At 45.4% G+C, this 18,882-nt stretch overlaps 1 protein-coding gene across 5 annotated transcripts; it reads right to left on the bottom strand.

The window, feature by feature from the left end:
- Nucleotides 1-1,964: 1,964 nt before the first annotated feature.
- Nucleotides 1,965-18,092, bottom strand: LOC132244904 (complement receptor type 1-like). Of its 5 annotated transcripts, XR_009456727.1 has the most exons (16): nt 17,786-18,092; nt 17,523-17,705; nt 16,689-16,880; nt 15,699-15,798; nt 14,632-14,714; nt 13,663-13,734; nt 13,065-13,139; nt 12,467-12,541; nt 10,436-10,627; nt 9,563-9,662; nt 7,635-7,717; nt 6,635-6,682; nt 4,292-4,423; nt 3,972-4,163; nt 3,483-3,634; nt 1,965-3,071 (listed from the first exon to the last, which is right to left on the bottom strand). XR_009456727.1 is itself a non-coding variant. In XM_059717696.1 (15 exons), the coding sequence occupies exons 1-15, from the start codon at nt 17,838-17,840 to the stop codon at nt 3,543-3,545; spliced, it is 1,674 nt and encodes a 557-aa protein (XP_059573679.1). In that variant the 5' UTR covers nt 17,841-18,092; the 3' UTR covers nt 1,965-3,542. The 5 variants fall into 5 exon arrangements, 4 of the variants coding, with proteins under 4 accessions (XP_059573679.1, XP_059573681.1, XP_059573680.1 ...); XM_059717696.1 differs by having other exon boundaries at nt 1,965-3,634; XM_059717698.1 differs by having other exon boundaries at nt 1,965-3,634; nt 12,467-12,538.
- Nucleotides 18,093-18,882: the final 790 nt, after the last annotated feature.

The following is an 18,882-nucleotide window of genomic DNA, read 5'->3' as shown; positions in this document are numbered from 1 at the left end:
CAGGGAAGACCTGCTATTAGAGTTTCAGCATTCATCTACATGACAAATGAGACTTTCTGCTGTTCTTTGCTTGGCTCTAGCCTTGTCAACAAAAGAGCAAGCCACTTCATTTTCAAATTAATATTTATGTAAATGACTAAAAATTCAGATGGGAAGTAGGTGTGAGCAGATTTCTTGTACTTTTGCACATCAAGGTTAAAGATCTGAAACAGAAGTGACTTTAAAACAGGTTTAGTTCCCTTTCCTAGTCCCTGTAGCAGTGAAAGTAACTGCAGAACTCATCTGGATTAGCAGTTTCTGCATAGAAGCAGCTGTGAACTGAAGCAAAAAGAGCACTACAGATACTCACCCCTTTTCTTTCAGCTGGGGAGCACAATTAAAGCATCTCTGTTAAATAGAAAAGGGCATACAGGTAGCCATAAGGAGTGCTGTCAGGTCTGTGGGATGATGTGCTTCCAGAGCAGGTCTTACTAACTGAGCTGTGGGGGGGTTCTCGATCTACCTTGCGTCAATGGCAATTTTGCTTATTGAGGCAGAACTGGCTGAATAGAAAGAGCAGTTTCCCATTTTTGTGTCTATTCAAGTGCATTTCCAAGCAGCTGGTTAAAAAATATATCAAGGACTTCACTGCCTTCTAGCTCATAAGTTACGTGGGCTTTTTAAATTACAGACAGCATAGCATATAGTTAGAGGTGTTAAGGCTGATGTCATTTCTGTGCTTTGCTAACTCCCCTCCACAAGCTCCTTCTCTTCCAGCATCCTTCTGTAATAGGAGATGAGGTCAGTCCCATGTGCTGTGTTAAAGCACACGTTGAAGTTGTTCTGTCCCCCCAGCCCTCTCTATAGGGAAAGAAACCTGCTTGCAGCTACTACGTGAAAAGAAACCACCATAGTTACCTAAAACAGCACTGAAACAATAAGCATTGATTGCACTGGTATATACATCTCAGAAAGGCCGATTGTATCCATGCCCAGCTCACATACACGCTATCCAACGCTGGTGGGGGTGTATCTTTAAGCTGAGTGGGATGTGTTGTTTAGAACAAGTTAAGGAAATAGTCCCCAAGGCTTAGACCAATGTATGGAAAAAATCCATGAGTCTGTTTTAAATACTGGAGTATAAATGATGTATTAAAGCACATGCTGAAGCTATCCTGTCCTGTAACTGCAGTTCCTACATCATTCCTTTTGCTTTGGTAACATCCTAATCCTTGTCTTAATCAGTAAATTATGTTATAATCAACCAACAATAGAGCATGCTTGGTTTTATCTCTAGCCCGTTTCTTGAAGGCAGCTCTTTAAGACAGCAATTCTGAAGCGATTCTGTGACTGCTATTCTCAGTACTCCCGGCATGAAGGTTCACAGTCACAGACCAGTTACTAAAAAAAGATCTGTTTTTTATTTGCATTAGTCATGTTCTGTGCTTTGAGGCTGTAACCAGACACAGCATTTATCCCAGGATATACCATTTTATCCAAGGGCTGAGTACAAGTATACTGATGTCCATGACCTTTATCCTAGTTTAAAGCCTAAAAAACAAGTTTCCCAAATAAAAGGTAGTAACAGCTTTTCTTGGGTTATATTAAAGTGTGTCCGTACAGTTTCCCAGGGATAGCTTCATTGAATCAATGGCATAAAAGCAGCACTGTTTTCAGCTGCTCACTAAAGGGTGATAAATAATAACGTATGTACATACTAATCCCAGGATATTTTTGTTCCAGGATAAACACAGGCCCAACTTTTCCAGGAATACATGCAAGATCTGTTTCTAGCCTGAGTCCTTTCATGCCATAAGGACAGGTATTGCCTTGAGCGGACAAGCACATTGTTTCCAACCAGAAGTTTCAGTGGGGGAAGAAAAAATAGACAAAGAAGTCAAAACAGCATTGTTTGCTTCGGACAAGTAGCTGTCCATGACTGACTATCTAAAGCAAAGCATGAAACAGAAAAAAAAAAAAATGGAAAAAATTTAAAGGGACTTTATTAAGATTAAAGCAGTAGCAACGTTTTTTAAATGCCATTTCTTTTCCATATGACCTTTAAAGATATTTTACATAAAGGAGAAAGTACACAATTTGTGACCTTATCCATTTACTCTATATATATTTAGTGTTCGCGTTGTATGGTTTTCAGCTTACAGAAAGAGAGAGAAACACTTACACTTAAGGGGGAAAAACTCAGAGTTCAATCAGATTGGAAACAACTCACAAACATTGGAAGGGGGATGCTAGAACAGTTGCTGTAGCTAAGACTATTTTACTTTTTATATACACAGAGATCAGATGTCTAGTTGATTATATCCCTTTAATAAGAAATAAATCTGCACCCCCCCCCCCCCCCCAAGGAAAAAAATAATCAAAACCCAGTTGACAGATCAAGTAAGACTCTGTCTCTCTGAAAAGAGAGACCTGTAGGTGGCAGTGCTGGGCAAATAAATGTTTGGTCAGAGAAATTAATTTATTCTACGCTGAAAGAACCGCAAAACTCTATACCTCTTGGTTCAGAGATGAGACCTTTTATTAGGCCAACTAAGAAATTGCAGAATTTATTCTACACTGGGTTTCTGCAGCTGGTTAGAGACAAACATTTGATGTAAACGCCTTGCCGTTTTTCCAATTCACTTTTTCTAGTATTAAAAAGCCCCTAAACATCTTAATAAATAGTTTTATTGCTGACTATAATGATAATAGCTATTCTAGGTAACTATAAAAGAAAAAAATAAGCTGTTAAATAAAAACTTCATGGATATTGGTTAACTAATGGACTTTATGGATGACCTATGCCTCTAGGAACACCACTTGCTGCCTTACATACACAAGCAATTCATGAGGAATTGAAAGGAAAACTACAGAATGGATGAAGCGACTGGGATCTGACTCCCAAACCATTTATCATTGGAGCCAGGCAGGTTTTTCCAGGGTGACTTCTAACTTCATCTGTTTTCTCTTTCGTTGTACCGTATGCTGCTGCCCTTCAATGACAGAGAAGCCACAGTCTCAGCTAAATTGTCGCAAAGCTACAGGCAAAAGCTCTCCATAGGTCTGCTGCATCCCATGAGCCAGATCAGAAGCTGGAGGGACAGGAAAGGTCAGGATGGAGATGAACAAACATTTACTATTCAAGTGAATCACAAAAGTTGTGTTGGGTAAATATTTGTTCTGTTTGCTTGGCATTTCGTGCAAAATGTATGCTTCCTTGCATCCATTTTAAGACTTCTTGCTTCTTTATACATCCTAAATTCTAGGCACAATCCAGCCAAGATTTAAGTGAACCAGGGCTTCTCTGGATACAAAATCCAAAGCCCAATTGAAACCTAGGAGATGCAACTGGTTGCTCTCTTCTGAAATGTGGAAGGTTAAGATCATGGCACATCTTTGATCAAATTCAGTTTGAAAGTTTGGTTTAAGGGGCATTCCTCATCAGGCCTCCAGATCTATAGCAAAAGCCTTGAGTTTTTTAATGAATTATCTTTGATGCTTACGATTTCCAGAGTCAGCCAGTAGCTTGAATTCTCTCAGCAGAGTACAGCATTCATCCCTCTTCATGGGTAATATGTACTCTTGCACGGAATCGGAAAGCGGTTATAACAGCAGCTCTGCCATGCTTTGGTTCCCCTGGATGACCACGATCTCTCTAGCATAGAATAAAATCAGCATGAAATGATAACCTTATGTTGCTGCCATGGAAAAAGAAACCCATCAGAATTTAGAAAGGTACAGTACGATATTCTCTGGTGTTTGGATAGGGTATAAAAAGGGTTTGTCAGGCTCCCTCTCTCTCAGAAGAGCAAAAAGACATCCAATGAACCACAAAGCAATATGCCTAAAGCACAACACAGATCTTGAAAGGTGTGAAAATCAGTGCAACCAAGACTGAACTCTGGACCAGCTGCCAAACAATAGAAGATCCTAACCACACAAAGATGGCTTGCAGAGCAATTGAAACAGCAAAGCAAAAAATGATCACTCACTTCCACAAAGCTTTGGGACTTTGGACCACCTTGTATTTTGAAAGCAAGTGGCACTGGGCAACATTCCAGAAATTCCCATATAACTGTGGTGGCAGCGAGAGGTATGACTGCTTCCAGCAGGATAGTCAATCCGATTCGTGTACAACGGCACAACAAACCGACGTGGCGATGGGCTAACGCAGCTACCGAACACTAAAGAAACACACACGAGAAACAAAAACTTGAGAAAAATATAAGGTTTGATATAAAAGTTCAGGTCTGCCCTTTAGCTGCCAGAACCCTAACTTGTTAAACTTGAATATCAACACTGAAAGGCTCACCTCTGTTCCTCGGGCTGCTTCTGGGGCCTAAGAAAGCAGGGTAGGATGGCTTCCATGGGGTGTGGAATTGCTTCTTATAATACCAGTGTTTTATATCAGTTCCAGCATGCTTCTTAGATCCATGAAAGGTATCTGCAGAAAAAGAACATGGAGAGGCTGATGGAAGCACTTTCTTAGGTAGATTTTTGATAGATTCATTTTCAGTTGTTCCTGAAACGAAATAGTGGCTGTAACCAAAAGTAGTCTAAAAACACACATTCATTTCTTTTTGCATTGGGCAAACAGGAGCTATTACCAAGTCATCCTTTGCTAACTCGTTAGATCCTTGGAATGAATGTCTTTGCCCACAGAGCTGGGCAAGCAGCTTCTGTAAAAGTCTAAAGGCACAAGCAAACCCAATGCAGCAGTAGCCCAGAGATTTATGTATGTTTTCTATTAGATTTCATCCATAGTTCACATTTTTGCAAAGGGAAGGAAGGAAGAAACTTGGTAAACTTTAGGTGGAGTCTTCCTAGTATATGGAGCAGCATGAAGCCACATGTATGGTCTAGAATGGACAAAGGAAGCCTGGACAGCTTCTTGGACAAGAGCTGTATGAGAGAAAAGAAAAGATGAGTGCTAGGTATGTATAAGAGGCATTTTTGTTCATATCTTTGATAGGATGCTTCTAAGAGAGTAGAAGAAACCATCTCTTCCTGAGCAGGCCAAAAAAATAAGTACCCACCTATTGCATATTTTACAGAAATCTGCAAAGGTACACATTGTTATACTGTATGCTTTTTTCCCCACCTTGCTTAACCTTTTCATTAATTTAAATGACATACACTTTTATTGTTGATTAGACTTTAACCAAGGTTAAACCAAAATAGGTATTGTAACAGGGCACCTGATACAGTGCCTGTTACAGGGGGAAAAGGGACATGCCACCTGGAGCAAAGAAGAAAACTTGCCCACAGCTGGACCACACCAGGGAAAGCAGGACAATGTGAAGCACTGGGAACTCAGGTGTTCCCAAGGAAGTTCTGCTCAGACTCTAGCAGGGTGGGAGCAGGGCCAGAGCAGGTTTACTCCTAGCAGAGGAGCCAGAACGTCAAAGGGACGTGCGGAGAGGAGACAGATTGCCGCTGGGGCAGGGACCAGCTGGAGAGAATGGAGCTGCAGTGAAAGGTGAGACCGGATAGGCAAGCACAGCAACTCCGGAGATGCAGGTACTTATTGGGAATTGAGGAGAGCTGGTGATGTCCAGGAGTAACAGTGAGTGATGGCCAGAGGGACTGCGGAGCGGGGGAAGGGCTTGACCTGCATGAAAGAGGGCAGAAGAAGCTGTGAAGGGAACAGCTCAAGCCCAGGGGAGGGCAGAGGAATGCCATCCCACTAGGAAGAATCAAAGCAGGACAGGAAAAGGACAGGGGAACACTCGTAACCACGGCAAGACCCATCAGAAGAAGAGAGAATGAAGGGGTGCCCAGAGCAACACCAAAGTTCGGGACGTCACAGGTGTGGTCAGGACAGGGCGAAGGGGAGGTAGGAGCTCTGCGAAGAAAGCCTGGTCAGTACCCCAAAGCATATTAGGGAGAACACCTCCCAAGCTCTGTTTTTTCTCAATATATCTATTTTTCCATCAAGGCATGGCAAGCGAGTAAGGAAGAACACTGAGGCTAAACTCCAGTTAGCGACTACAACATCCGTGGTACCCGGACAACGCTTACAGGTATGATGCATCTTCAAGAGGGACTTAAGAATCTTTGTGTAAAGGAATCTTCCGATGACAACTCATTACTTTTGAGTGCCTATAAAATGTGGAAGGCACGTCAAAATGTCTTGTATGCCATTCTTCTCGAATGCTTTCCACAGCAGGGACACGTTCTAAGCATATGTGAAACTATCCTAGCTCTATTGGCTTCACTGGATCCAATTGACTTCAGTCCAGGACGTGTCCATCTGTGAAGTCCTTCCCAGTTCTTGCCTCTCCTGTCTGTACCCTTCCAGAGGTTTCACAGGTCTGAACCCATTTACTTACGCTCTCAACATCTTACAGACCCCAGCTAGGAGCAGTTAACCCCATCCTCAACTCTTCATCCAACATTCATCCCAGAACATGCTGTTCACAAAGCCATTGCACTACCAGAGGGAAGCTAGTACAATGCTAACTAGTGCCTGGGATTAAGAGGTAGATGGTCAAACAAGTTCTCCCCTGAAATTATGGTACAATACTGCCACATGAGCAAATACAAGTGGCTTTATTACAGAAATTGGATCCTGGGAATAACAAATATTGAACACGCAGCGTGATGTTGTACAAACGAGATCCTACAAACTGGAACTTTAAGGAATGCAAGTTACCTGAATTTAGTTTTGCCTTTGATCCGTTTCCAACAGGTGCACTTTTCACTAGACAAAGAGAATAAAGAGAATAAAGAGCTGCTAAAAGTATTCTTGCCTGATAAGAAAGGAAACTCCTGACTGAGCCAGATATTGGTGTGTATTAAGATGAATGTATTCATTAGTGTCTTTTTTCTAAAATTTGCCATACAACTTACACTTCAGCTGTCAGTTAGAATCGATTAGAACAGTTTTACCTGGTACAGAACAAAAAGACCTGGTACGGTCCTAAAAAGTAACATTAGTCGCATCTACATGCAGGAGGGGTTCCACTCCAAACTCCGCCTGTTTTATCTTTAATTTTACAAGGAGCGGAGCCAACGCCAATAAGATTGAAACCAGAGTTGCGGCTGTAAGTTACTGGAGAGTTAAAAGTAAAGCTCTCTAAACCCATGCTATCCTGGGTCCCTTGGGCAACAGAATGGAAGGAAGAACAAGTAATTATGAAAGGAAAGAAGGTCAGCATTAACATTAATAAAAGTGTCAGTTAATGGTGAAGTAAAGAAGGTTGAAGTAGTAAAAGCTTGTCTGAGATACCCAGAAAAGACAACATGTTTTAGCACAATCTGGAACGAGATTAGCTCCTTCAGTTTTTGAAGGCTTCATTAAAAGCGCTATGCCACCCCCCCACCCTCCACAATTATCAACGTACAGACAAGTTTTAGCCCCGTGATCTATGAATCCTGAGATGCACATCACAGCACAAACCCCCCTATGGTCAGGTAGAGGGAGGGAAAGTTTCTTGATCTGGGCACTTGGGGGACAATGGTCAGAGCTGCTGGAAACAGCCCAGCAGCCAGATACTTAAGTTAGAGCACATCTTACAGCTACAGTCTGACAGACAAACCTTCCACAGACTATCAGAGGAACAAAGAGAAAGAGGCAAATAAACACGGAAGAGAGATTTCTTATTGCATTCTGCATAGTTTTAACATAAAACTAATGTCTTGGTTAGTCTTACACTGGCAAACTGGAAGTTTGCTCCACTCAACTTGGTCTCCCTTTAACGTACAGTTGATAAACGACTGCCCAACTAATTCATACCTAGATTGGGTGGGGGGAGAAGAAAAAGAGAGAGATGATCAAGTTTCTTAACTAGTTTTTTTGGTCCCACATATACTTGTCTAAAAAAAATCACAAGGTATCTTTTGGTCCGTACAAAGCCTCACCAGAACAACAGCCTGTTATTTCCCAGGCCCAGGCAATGCTATTCATGTGACCGTGGACTCCAGAAACTCACGTGCAACTCAATAGACGTGCATCCCACTCCATTATCCAAGGTGAACAAAGCTAATGGTTGCTTGACACAATTCTGAGTAACTAGTTACTGAGGAAGGGACAAATATTTGAGACAAAGAACAGACACAACTCAACCTCCACTTGGGGCAGTGCTTTTGCAAGGGCAGCTAACTGTCAGGCAATCCAATGGCACCTTAAAGGCACCAGGACTGATCCAAAGCAGCTCCTGAGAATTGCCATTGTTTGGTCTGGACAAGGCCTGCCTTGCCTTCTAACCGTCCATTGAGACGTCCAACATTGCTTTTGTTGACAATATTAGCAGCTCAGCCTCCTTCTCGGCTTGGGATTCTTGGACCTGCCGTGTGTTTTTCCCCTGGTGTACGTGCTTGATGTAACAGGGGTGAGACATGGTGCTACTTCCCCAACAGTGCGCCAAGGGAATTATTTGGAACATGGCTTTTTTTGATGGGACTCGAAGGACAGCAGCCAAAACACGCTCCTTACAGTAGGGCAGGGGGAGGCGTGGTACGGCACAATGTATAATGGGAAAGAGATGGATTCCAAAGATAAATAAATACTTTTACATTGAAATCAGAGAACTAGGACATCAGTCAGGCAGCTCAGGATCCTTAGAAAGGCCTATGCCCTGATTAAAACCATGCACACAATGCAAGAGCCAAGTTACAACCAGATGGAAAATGTGGTTCATAGGAGAGTTTTTGTAGCTTTAATTTTCTATTTTTAATAAAAAGCTACCAGTAAACATGTGCAGCTCTTCAAGCAATACTCCTTCCCTTCAGAAATCCCAGGAAGGAGTACACTTATTTTTTCATGATGGATTTGTCTAGGTTTGGTTTACAAGAGGACAAAAAACTAAGCCAAGCCAGATGACATCAGGATGTGCCAATCGTGGTTTCAGATAACACGATATCTGCAAATGAATTAGACTCAGGGATGACTGCAAGCTTTAAAGCATCCCATAAAGATTTCAACACGGGCAGGGTCTTCCCACTGAGGGCCAGGGGAATAGGAGCTGTGACCACACCTTCCGACAGCTGTACCCCAGCTGCAGCTGAACCGGGCGTCACTGTCCTCAGTGTTATACTTGTAACAAGGAAGGCTACAAGATGCGATTAGATAGTGACTTGGGACTATCCCAAACTACAGTGAATGCAAAATGAAAGAAGCCTGAGTTCATACCTCACTCTGGATTCATGCCACAGGCCAATCCTAGTTGACTCATGCTGCAAATGGATCATTTACATTTAAAGCAGACAAATGAAATACTATTCATACAATATCACTCCCTTTTGTGCTGTTGCTATAGAAACTGTTATGCTATATACATCATGGGACATTCAGGCTTGGGCAGGTCTTTATTACATCACTACATCCTTATTGCCCATCCACTCCCACTGCTGGGCCTTCTTCCTTCCCAACCCAATTTAACATCCAGCTGGGACGGTGGAATCATAAATTACACCCTGCTAAACTTGGCTTAAAGAGTCTGCTTCCAAGTGAGGACCCAGCCTATCGCTGTTGATTCAAAGGCGCTGTATTTCTGAAGTCAGGCCAGGCCTCATTATCCAGAGACTGCCAGCAGCTTGTAGACCAGAATTCTGCTATTTAATCCCAAAGTCCAACACTTACCCATCCTTGCAGAGGAGGTTTACTTTTGCACCAAACAAATAATCTGTTTTAACAACAGCTCTGCCATTGGGTAGTTCCCTTGGAGGACCACATGATTTCCCTAGCAGAGAATAAGGGTAAGATTAGCATTAATGCCTGTTAGAAATAAGCAAATCAAGGGTCTTTGAGTCCAGTGCTTTGTCTCCTACAATGGCCAATGTCAGAAGCTTTGGCTGAAGGTCTAAATTCTACGTGGGGCTGGTTCCATCAATGGGAGCTAATGGTCGACTTGGACCCTGGGGCACTTACACAGTCTAAAATGGATAGCAGACAGAATATAACTGGCTTTCTTACTGTCCGTAGTAAGGGTCTAAGCACTCTTGAACCTTACAAATAGTTTGTTGCCTCTGTATTTTCTAACAGCTTGGCACAGGACAGTTATGTATTCTGTAAAAATACTCTTACCTGCATCATCAGTTCTAAGGCAAACATTCATTACACAAAAAAAACATTTACTGAGGCTCAGTGGCAGAAATTCATCTAATCCCCCCTATAATAAGCATTGTGATGCACATGGATTTACTCCAGCTGAAATGCATGGCACTGGAAATGCACTCTCTTTCCAATAAAACTAGAGCACACACTGCATGTGCATGAATGCAAAAGAATGTGTGCAGCATCCATACATCACCTTTGCTGGTCTCTCTCAAGAACAGCTAAGTTTTCTGGCACTTCAAATACTTCCTTATATTTATTTAAAGAATAAAATAAAACAATTCAAATTTGTTAGTAGAATAAAACTGGCCAAAAGACATTCAAACCAAATATCACTGGAGCTAATGAACTGGATGGTGTGTAGATAAATGAAGATGGAGGAGTAACAGAGATACTCACTTCTGCATAATTCAGGAACTTCTGACCATGTTAAATTTTCAAGGCATGTCCTGACAGGCGGGGTTTCAGTGATGTTCTCAAACCCTGGGCGACAAGTGTATCTCACAACAATCCCAACGGGATAAAAATTTTGCTTCTCATCTTCCTTACTTAAAGCAGCAAACTTTAAACTTGTTGGGGCACCACAACTACCTAGCAGTGGAACAAGACACCAGGACAGAATGTGTTAGCCATAAAAACAGATATAAAACAAAGTTTGTAACAGAATAGCTCTCATTGGTTTAGAAACCATGGGAATTGCTCTCTTGGACTGTAGTTTTCCTAAAGCCTGCCATTTAGATGCGACTTATTATTCTTATCACACACTTATGCATGAAACAGTAGAATGCATAGGGAAGTATACTGTAAGGCTGTGGACAAACTAACAGTAAACCATTTTAAAAGACAAGTACTTGCAGCTCAGAAACATGCACCAGCTATTTCAACTAAGCTGTTACATCTGTCTGCTCCCGTGTTTAAGGGAGCTAAGCTACTGCAACTTTCAAACTGACATTGGTTTAGAGCTCCAGCAGTCAGCTCCACTTCTCCCAGGATAGGAGCAGACAGAAATGCACAAAAATGTTGGAACACATGATGCCCGCGTAACTGTAAAATCGTTCACAACCTCAGTTTTCCATCACATTCTAAGTCAATAACTATGTGAAGGCTGACGTTACATATTGGTAGTGCATAGCAAATTGCACTTACCCTGGGGATGATGTGTATATTAAATCCAAAAAATTCAAAACCACATATTGCTATATGAAAACACAGTGACGGCCACTTCTCTCTGCACTGTAAAAGCATAACTTGTCCGTCCCATTTTTTTGCCTTCTGATTACATACCAACAACCCCCGACTTTCAGCATATAAGGTACTTGCATAAGTTACTTCAGGACACAGCACCTTTTGGCCCCACTATCTCCTTTGTAATGTAATTCACCTCCATTTAATAGCGTACTAATTGGTGCCAGAAACAACGAAAGGGCAGCAGCTGACCAAGGGCTGCTATTAGAAACCTGAAAGGCTGATCAGTTCTAAGGCTGTTATAAATAAATTTTCAAAGCTAGTAAGAGCAGCTCTGAAATGGGCTATTCAAAGCCTTGAAAAAGGAAGGCAGCTAGTCAGGTTTGGGATGCCAATGCCACAGCGCTGAAAGCTCTGGGTGCTTCCATTGCATTCAGACTCAAGCGAGTGAGTGACCATGTGGCTGTGATGGTCTAGAAACAATGGAAGAGGCCAGGGCTTCTGAGGGCAATCTCTTTTAGTGCCCCAACCACAGAGCTGGGACCAAGTTGGATGAGTTTTTGCATGTAGGACATTCTTGCTCAGGTCTCTGATAACCTGGGATGAAGGTGCTGGCTGGACACCAAAAAGCCCACCGTTTCAGCCGGGCTGATAAAAGAGATCGCCCTCAGAAACCCTTGCCTCTCGCATCATTTCCAAACCAGCGTGACTACAAAATCATTCATCCACTTGAGTCTGAACTCAGCGTAAGCACCCAGAGCCATCAGCGCTGAGGGTCAGGGGGGACAGTGCCAATCTGCCTTCATTTGCAGGGCTTCTAATAATCCCTTTCAGAGCAGCTCTTAAAAAGCCTCCAAAGGCATTTCAGGCCTCCCACAGCTGCTCTTGGCCAGCTGCCGCCTTTCTGCTGTTTCTGGCACCAGTTCCTAACTCAAGTTAAGACCTGAGCCCTCCCTTCCCACTTCAGCACTGTGCCGCACTGCTAGCCGGACCACCCCACAGCCCCTCGGTGCAAGGGCTGGGCAGCCCCCGGGGGGACACTGCAATGAGCCTGAAGCCCACCGGGATACTACTCATCCTCAGTTATAACAAACAATACTATCAAATACTTTTTAATATTAAGAATTTGGTAGGAAGAGTCAGGGTATGTATATTCATTTATACATGACCCTATTCTATTGGGATCCAACTGCAGATGACATCCCAGACCTCCCAACTTTAAGCAACAGGCAGTTCTTTTTTTACCTGTGGAAATAACACCCACGTCTGCTCGTCCTGGGGGGTCACTCGTGGGAGTAGCAGGTCGTGTTGTCATGACTGCTTGAGAGAGAGAAAAAGCAGCTATGAACATTGCAGTACATCACTCCCCAGGCTATATCCTACACCTGTTAGGTCACAGGTTTTCTTTTCCTTTTTAAACACAGGAAAAGAACATCAGGTAATCTGCTCTACCGTACCCTTGGCTCTTTGGTATGGGTTATTCAGGGAGATTCCAGTCATGCAGCACACATACCATGCCAGATCAAACTCTCCCTTCCAGGGACAGCCCATAAATACTGCACTGCTGGAGGCTGACACATGCTGCTCTTACTGGGAAAAGGGGAGGAGGGGGAATCTCACGTCTCTAGTGACTGACCAAGGCCTCTGCCAAAGCCTGTAGAGGCCCCAGCCATGGATGATGGTCCTGTTAGTACAGTGACAAAGCCTCGGTCCCTATCTGTAGTACAGAGGAGACCAGAAAGGACATGATGCTTACACTAAAGTGACCCTATTCTATTGGGATCCAACTACAAATGACATCCCAGACCTCCCAACTTGAAGCAACAGGCGGTTCTTTTTTTACCTGTGGAATTAACACCCACGTCTGCTCGTCCTGGGGGGTCACTCGTGGGAGTAGCAGGTTGTGTTGCCATGACTGCTCGAGAGAGAGAAAAAGCAGCTATGAACATTGCAGTCCATCACTCCCCAGGCTATATCCTACACCTGTTAGGTCACAGGTTTTCTTTTCCTTTTTAAACACAGGAAAAGAACATCAGGTAACCTGCTCTACCGTACCCTTGGCTTTTTGGTATGGGTTATTCAGGGAGATTCCAGTCATGCAGCACACATACCATGCCAGATCAAACTCTCCCTTGCAGGGACAGCCCATAAATACTGCACTGCTGGAGGCTGATACATGCTGCTCTTACTGGGAAAAGGGGAGGACGGGGAATCTCACGTCTCTAGTGACTGACCAAGGCCTCTGCCGAAGCCTGTAGAGGCCCCAGCCATGGATGATGGTCCTGTTAGTACAGTGACAAAGCCTCGGTCCCTATCTGTAGTACAGAGGAGACCAGACAGGACATGATGCTTACACTAAAGTGACCCTATTCTATTGGGATCCAACTGCAAATGACATCCCAGACCTCCCAACTTGAAGCAACAGGCGGTTCTTTTTTTACCTGTGGAATTAACACCCACGTCTGCTCGTCCCGGGGGGTCACTTGTGGGAGTAGCAGGTTGTGTTGCCATGACTGCTCGAGAGAGAGAAAAAGCAGCTATGAACATTGCAGTACATCACTCCCCAGGCTATATCCTACACCTGCTAGGTCACATATACCATGCAAGATCAAACTCTCCCTTGCAGGGACAGCCCATAAATACTGCACTGCTGGAGGCTGACACATGCTGCTCTTACCAGGAAAGGGGAAGGAGGGGGAATCCCATTTGAAAAGTCACTGACCAAGGGCTCTGCCAAAGGTGATGGGAACAACACTGCAGGCAGCTGTTCTAACCAGCTCCAGGACTGGAGAACTGAACAAAGAAAGTGGCAAGACATGTCTCTCTGCAAACTGTGCTTCGACATGGCCTGAAGTGCCCTTGTTCACCTCCTGGTAGCAAGTCTTGACATCATCTGACACCCATTTGGATAGGAAAAGCAGACCAGCCTTTGCTTCTCTGCCACTAGGACTAATAACCTCAGCAGCTGTTAACGGGAATAAGAGCTTGCCGAAACCCAGGGGGTGTGCTGAACAAACTGAATATCCTAGGCTAAAATCTTGATGAGGACGTCAGGGTTACTTTCTCCTGAAGAAATACAGTTTTTGAGGAGAGGGGTCTGCCATGAAGGCCTATATTTCAGTAAAATCTGGCTGATATAATGGCCACCAAACATGCAGCCTGCATTGGAAGAGAGAAAGAGTAGGTCGAGAGGTGTCCAGATAAGGAGGGGGAGCTCCCTGTGATGAAAAGCTGCCCCAGGTGGGTAGTCAGAGGGATTAAACATAATATTATAAGTTCTCATCATGCCTGCCCCCTCCCCAAAACCTCTACAAAATCCTCCTCATTTGGACACTGTCAAGTGAAGCTCTTCAGCAGAGTTATTCTGCTACACACCGCCAGTCTTCCCAAGACCAGAGGCATATCCTTACTTTGGCAGGTTGGAAGATCACTCCACGCAACTTGATTTCCTTTCAACCGACAACTGATGGACGGCCGCCCGATTAACTGGTACCTAAAGAAAAAGGGGGAAAAAGGCTCCTACAAAAGTTCTTACAATTGGTCCTTAATAGCAAAGCTATTTGGAAAATAGCGTCTTCACTTCCTGACAGGAAGACACTCTCTCATGACCAAGGTCTTTCCTATGTGCTCAAAGGCAATCTGTCTGGACAGCAAGAGCAAGAGAAGGCACATACCCAGAACCTCTCACTTTGCTGCCTGTCTTTCAAAATCCTCACACCTTAACCTTTTTAGACCCGAGGCACCCCTCAAGAACCTCAAAGCACCCCTTGGAAAATGCCAGCTCTTCATTTTCAATCCTTTTTTGGACTACACAAAAGAAATCGAGCAGTTCTTCTGTGCAAAGCACTCACAAAGACCTTAACGGGTCAAAAAGGTTTTAAGACTACGGATTCCTCTTTGAAAACTCAGGATTTAGTTTGTGAATCACGTGGCACACGTAACAGTGCTAACATTGTGTGGCACCCCGCAACACCCCTGAAAGGATCTCAAGGCACCCGGGTTGAGAATCACAAGCCACTCAAGGGTGTGCTACGCTGATAAAACCATACGTGTTCATTTAAGCCATGGCACCCATGCTTGCATTATGGCTTCCAAGCCAGTAGATCGGTCAGTTATTCTCAAGATTGGAAACTACACCCAGAAAGAAATTACAAGCAAATCTGCTTGCACACTAGGTAGGTTTTTCCAACAGCAGTTTGCATGCATCAGGCAACACCCATGATGCCACAGCCGTCCCTTTTGCCCTCCTAATTAGTGCGGGGGATCTTGCGCCCCAATGTTTGGCCCGTTTCTTTTAAGAAATGTTTACTCTTCAAGCAGGTAGCCCAGGCCTGGCAACAGGCTTCTAGCATCTGCTCTGAGTAGGGGTTTTTTCTTTAAATACAAGACCAGGTTTCTCATTCTCCCTGTTCCAGTGCTGACCAGCAGCTCTACCCCAGCTAAGGCTCTATGAATCATTCGGTGCAGCTCGACTCACCCTGGGTCACAAATTATGTTCATCCTGGCACCAAAGAGAAAGTCTGTTATAACAGCAGCTCTGCCATGTTCTGGTCCTTTTGGAGCACCGCAAGATTTCCCTAGGAGAGACCGAGCTTAGCGCCAGCATGTTAAAAGGAAGGGAAACTCCCTCACACCCTTACAGGAGAACAAGACAACCTCAGACCTCCTACGTTCGAGTATTACATCTCTTTCTTTTCATCCTACTTAACCGTAGACGTCCTTGTCCATTTCTAATTGCCTGATTCCCCATTTCCAACCTCGAAATTCTCCTGCATTGTGCAATGTTAGCTACGATCCTGTGAAAAGCAGCAGGTACTTTTCCCCCAGAAGCGGGGGTTCTGTCCCTGCTATAAACAAGGACTCTTGCCCATAAAGCTGTTATGCACAGGAAGTGCTTGTTTAAATCAGCCAGGCCAGAGCACTTGCACCTAAAGATGCACCAGAAATCATTTGTAGCAAATTGCAATAGACAATTTAACCCATTTTTTCAAGGAGGGAGAGCGAAGACTGGTTTCATTTACCTAGTTCCTGTAACCCTGCATTAGAAGAGACCTTTGCACCAACTGGAAGATGCAGCATGCTGACACCATAACAAAACAGTAGGAGTATTCTCATTCTCCTACCGGCTGCATTGAGATCATGCTAATCATTTTAAAACCCTGCCTAACAGTTACTGCATTATTTGTGATTTCTGTTCCAAGTATAGAATAAGCAATGGAAACTACCACCCACACTGAACCACTGATGCGCAGCAAGGATCAGTGCCCAATCGTGAGGGTGTCCACTGTTCACTGCCTCATTTGCAGCTCAAAAGGAATTGGAAATCAATGGACCAAAAGATATTTCAACCTAAAAGTCACACAAGTTAATGCTGACAGATCAGCCGCGGTCACCTCCCTAACACTCTCCTGCTGTCTAGTCCGGGTTGGTTACTAGATCCATAGGAAGAAGCAAAAAAGACACTCACTTTTACACAACTCGGGGATATCTGACCAGGTTACATTTTCAAGACAAGTACTGGTTGGCTGCGTTGCAGTGACATTCTCATACCCGGGGCGACAGATATAACGCACGGTGCTCCCAACAGGGTAGAAGCTCTTTCTCTCGTCCTCCTCTGACAGCTGAGCAAACCTGGCCCTCGCTGGGCTGCTACAGCTTCCTAGGAACAAAGATAACGCGCACAAAAATAGCAATAGAGACAGGGATTAAACACAAGTTGCATTTTTTAGCCTTCTATCATGCATCATAAGTCACAGAGAGACCTCCAAAGTCACCTACTTCAACCTCCTGGTGACTAGATGAACCATCCTGTGCCATCCATAATCTAAGACCTATGTTAGACCACCCAACACACACCCCACACCCCGACCTGCCGCAGGGAAAGCAAGGGCACCGCAGGAGCCGACGTCCCGCTTCTATGAAACGTAGTTGTGGGTCAGGCAACATAATACTGTCAACGGGGCTGATGAATAAAAACGCGGTGCTAGCTGCAAAGGTTCAGGAACAAGCGTGGTACGAAGAGACAGCAGGACCATCAGGGAATGGCACTCCGCGGTCCATCACCTACCTGGGTGGCTGAAGAAAGGGGCTGCTTTTCTTCCATAGTTGAGAAGCGTGGACCATGACACCTAGTCCAACCCCCTGCTCCAGGCAGGCCCGGCCCCACCTGCCTCTTACAACCCGCCTGAGCATGCAGCTTTGCTGCTCCAGGGGAAGGAGGCAGGGGCCAGAAAGCAGCAGAGCCCGGGCAGGATTTGAGCAGAGCTGGTCCCTGGGGAGAGGCTCGTGCGGGGCTACTCACGGTCGCAGAAGGGCTCCAGCGGGGACCAGGTGGAGCCGCGCAGGCACAGCCGCGTCTGCACCATGCCGGGCAGCTTGTGCAGCCCGGCCAGGCACTCGTAGGTCACGGACGCGCCCTCGGGGAAGCTGGTGGCGGGGTCGGCGGGGCGGGCGCCGCGCACCGGGGGCGGGGGCCCGCACTCACCTGCGCGGGAGCAGAGCCGGTTGCAGCGGGGCAGCCCCGGCCCCGGCGCCGCCGCCTGCCCGCCCGCCTTCCCCACTCACCGCCCGCGCCGGGCAGCAGCGCCAGCAGCAGCGCCAGGAGCCGGAGCGAGCCCATGGCTAGACGGCTCCAGCCCGGCCCACGCCGGCTGCAGGGCTCTTCGCAGCGTGAGCCCGGGGCTGCCAAGCCCTTCACTCCCCGGGCAGCAAGACCCAGCGAGGGAGGAGTAAGGAGCTACGTGGACACAGGCTTCCCTCTGTCCTTTTTGGGAGAAATTCCCGAGGTTTTAGGTAATTCTTCTGGCTGCTTCCCAGCGTATTCTTGTGGAGCCAGGCAAGCCCTCGGGATGCACCGGCGCGGCCACGGCGGAGGAGGCTCCGCACTTGCAGGGGAATAAAAGTAGCTCCTGCAGTGTGGATGGCCACTGGTAAGCCCAGGTGTCGGGGGGATGCTGGCGGCGATGCTTTTTGCTCCTGGCACCCGGGGGATTTTTCTATTTCATCTCGCTTTGAAGTGCTGGAGCATTGCACGCAGGCGAGGCCAGAAGTTGCACCTGAGGTGCATCGATGCTTCTGCCAGTACTGAGAAAACCAGGTTTCTGGCTGGAGGGTGGGCTTTTTGTGCTCAGGGCACTGCAGATGCCAGACTGGGGGTCAGGGAGGACTTTTGTCCCTAAAAAAGACTTGCAGTGGTTCACATGTTCTTACCTGGCTCCACCATAGATTCATAGATGCTCAGGCTGGAAGGGCATGAATGAACTCATTATGTGCTGCCCATCATTGCAGTGGCAGTGAGGTGGCTTCCCCTGCATTCACCAAGCATGTTTCGGGTATGGTTCAGTGTAGCTGCAGAGGAGGTGTGAAGTGGCAGCCTGGGGAATCATAGGGCAGGTAGATGACCTAAGCACTGGATAGTGCAGCAATACCCAAGCCCGACCAACAGACAGAAAAGCTTGTTAGGGTTAAGACTGCATCTCTCTGTAGACACTGCTCCATGCTGAGCACTCCTTTTATTTTGAACCCACGCTGTTGTTATTACAAATCTGGATTTAATTGGACAGAAAGCCAGGTGGAGATATGCCTCAAATACTAGCTGAATCAGAGATGCAGATGTTGTAAGCAAGAGTTGCTTCATCAGAGGTTATGCTGTGGCTTTAATT

The sequence above is a fragment of the Alligator mississippiensis genome, chromosome 14, assembly GCF_030867095.1.
Source record: "Alligator mississippiensis isolate rAllMis1 chromosome 14, rAllMis1, whole genome shotgun sequence".
NCBI lineage: Eukaryota > Metazoa > Chordata > Crocodylia > Alligatoridae > Alligator > Alligator mississippiensis.
The sequence above is the reverse complement of the archived record's forward strand: the minus strand, read 5'-3'. Positions and strand labels throughout refer to the sequence as shown.

Coding starts and splice junctions, on each gene's coding strand:
- LOC132244904 (XM_059717696.1), bottom strand. CDS start 17,840: ATGGGCTCGCTCCGGCTCCTGGCGCTGCTGCTGGCGCTGCTGCCCGGC. Junction 12,542..13,064: donor CGTGGGTGTTAATTCCACAG/GTAAAAAAAGAA, acceptor CTCTCTCTCAAG/CAGTCATGACAACACGACCT. Junction 4,424..6,634: donor AAAGGCAAAACTAAATTCAG/GTAACTTGCATT, acceptor CTTTTTCTGCAG/ATACCTTTCATGGATCTAAG.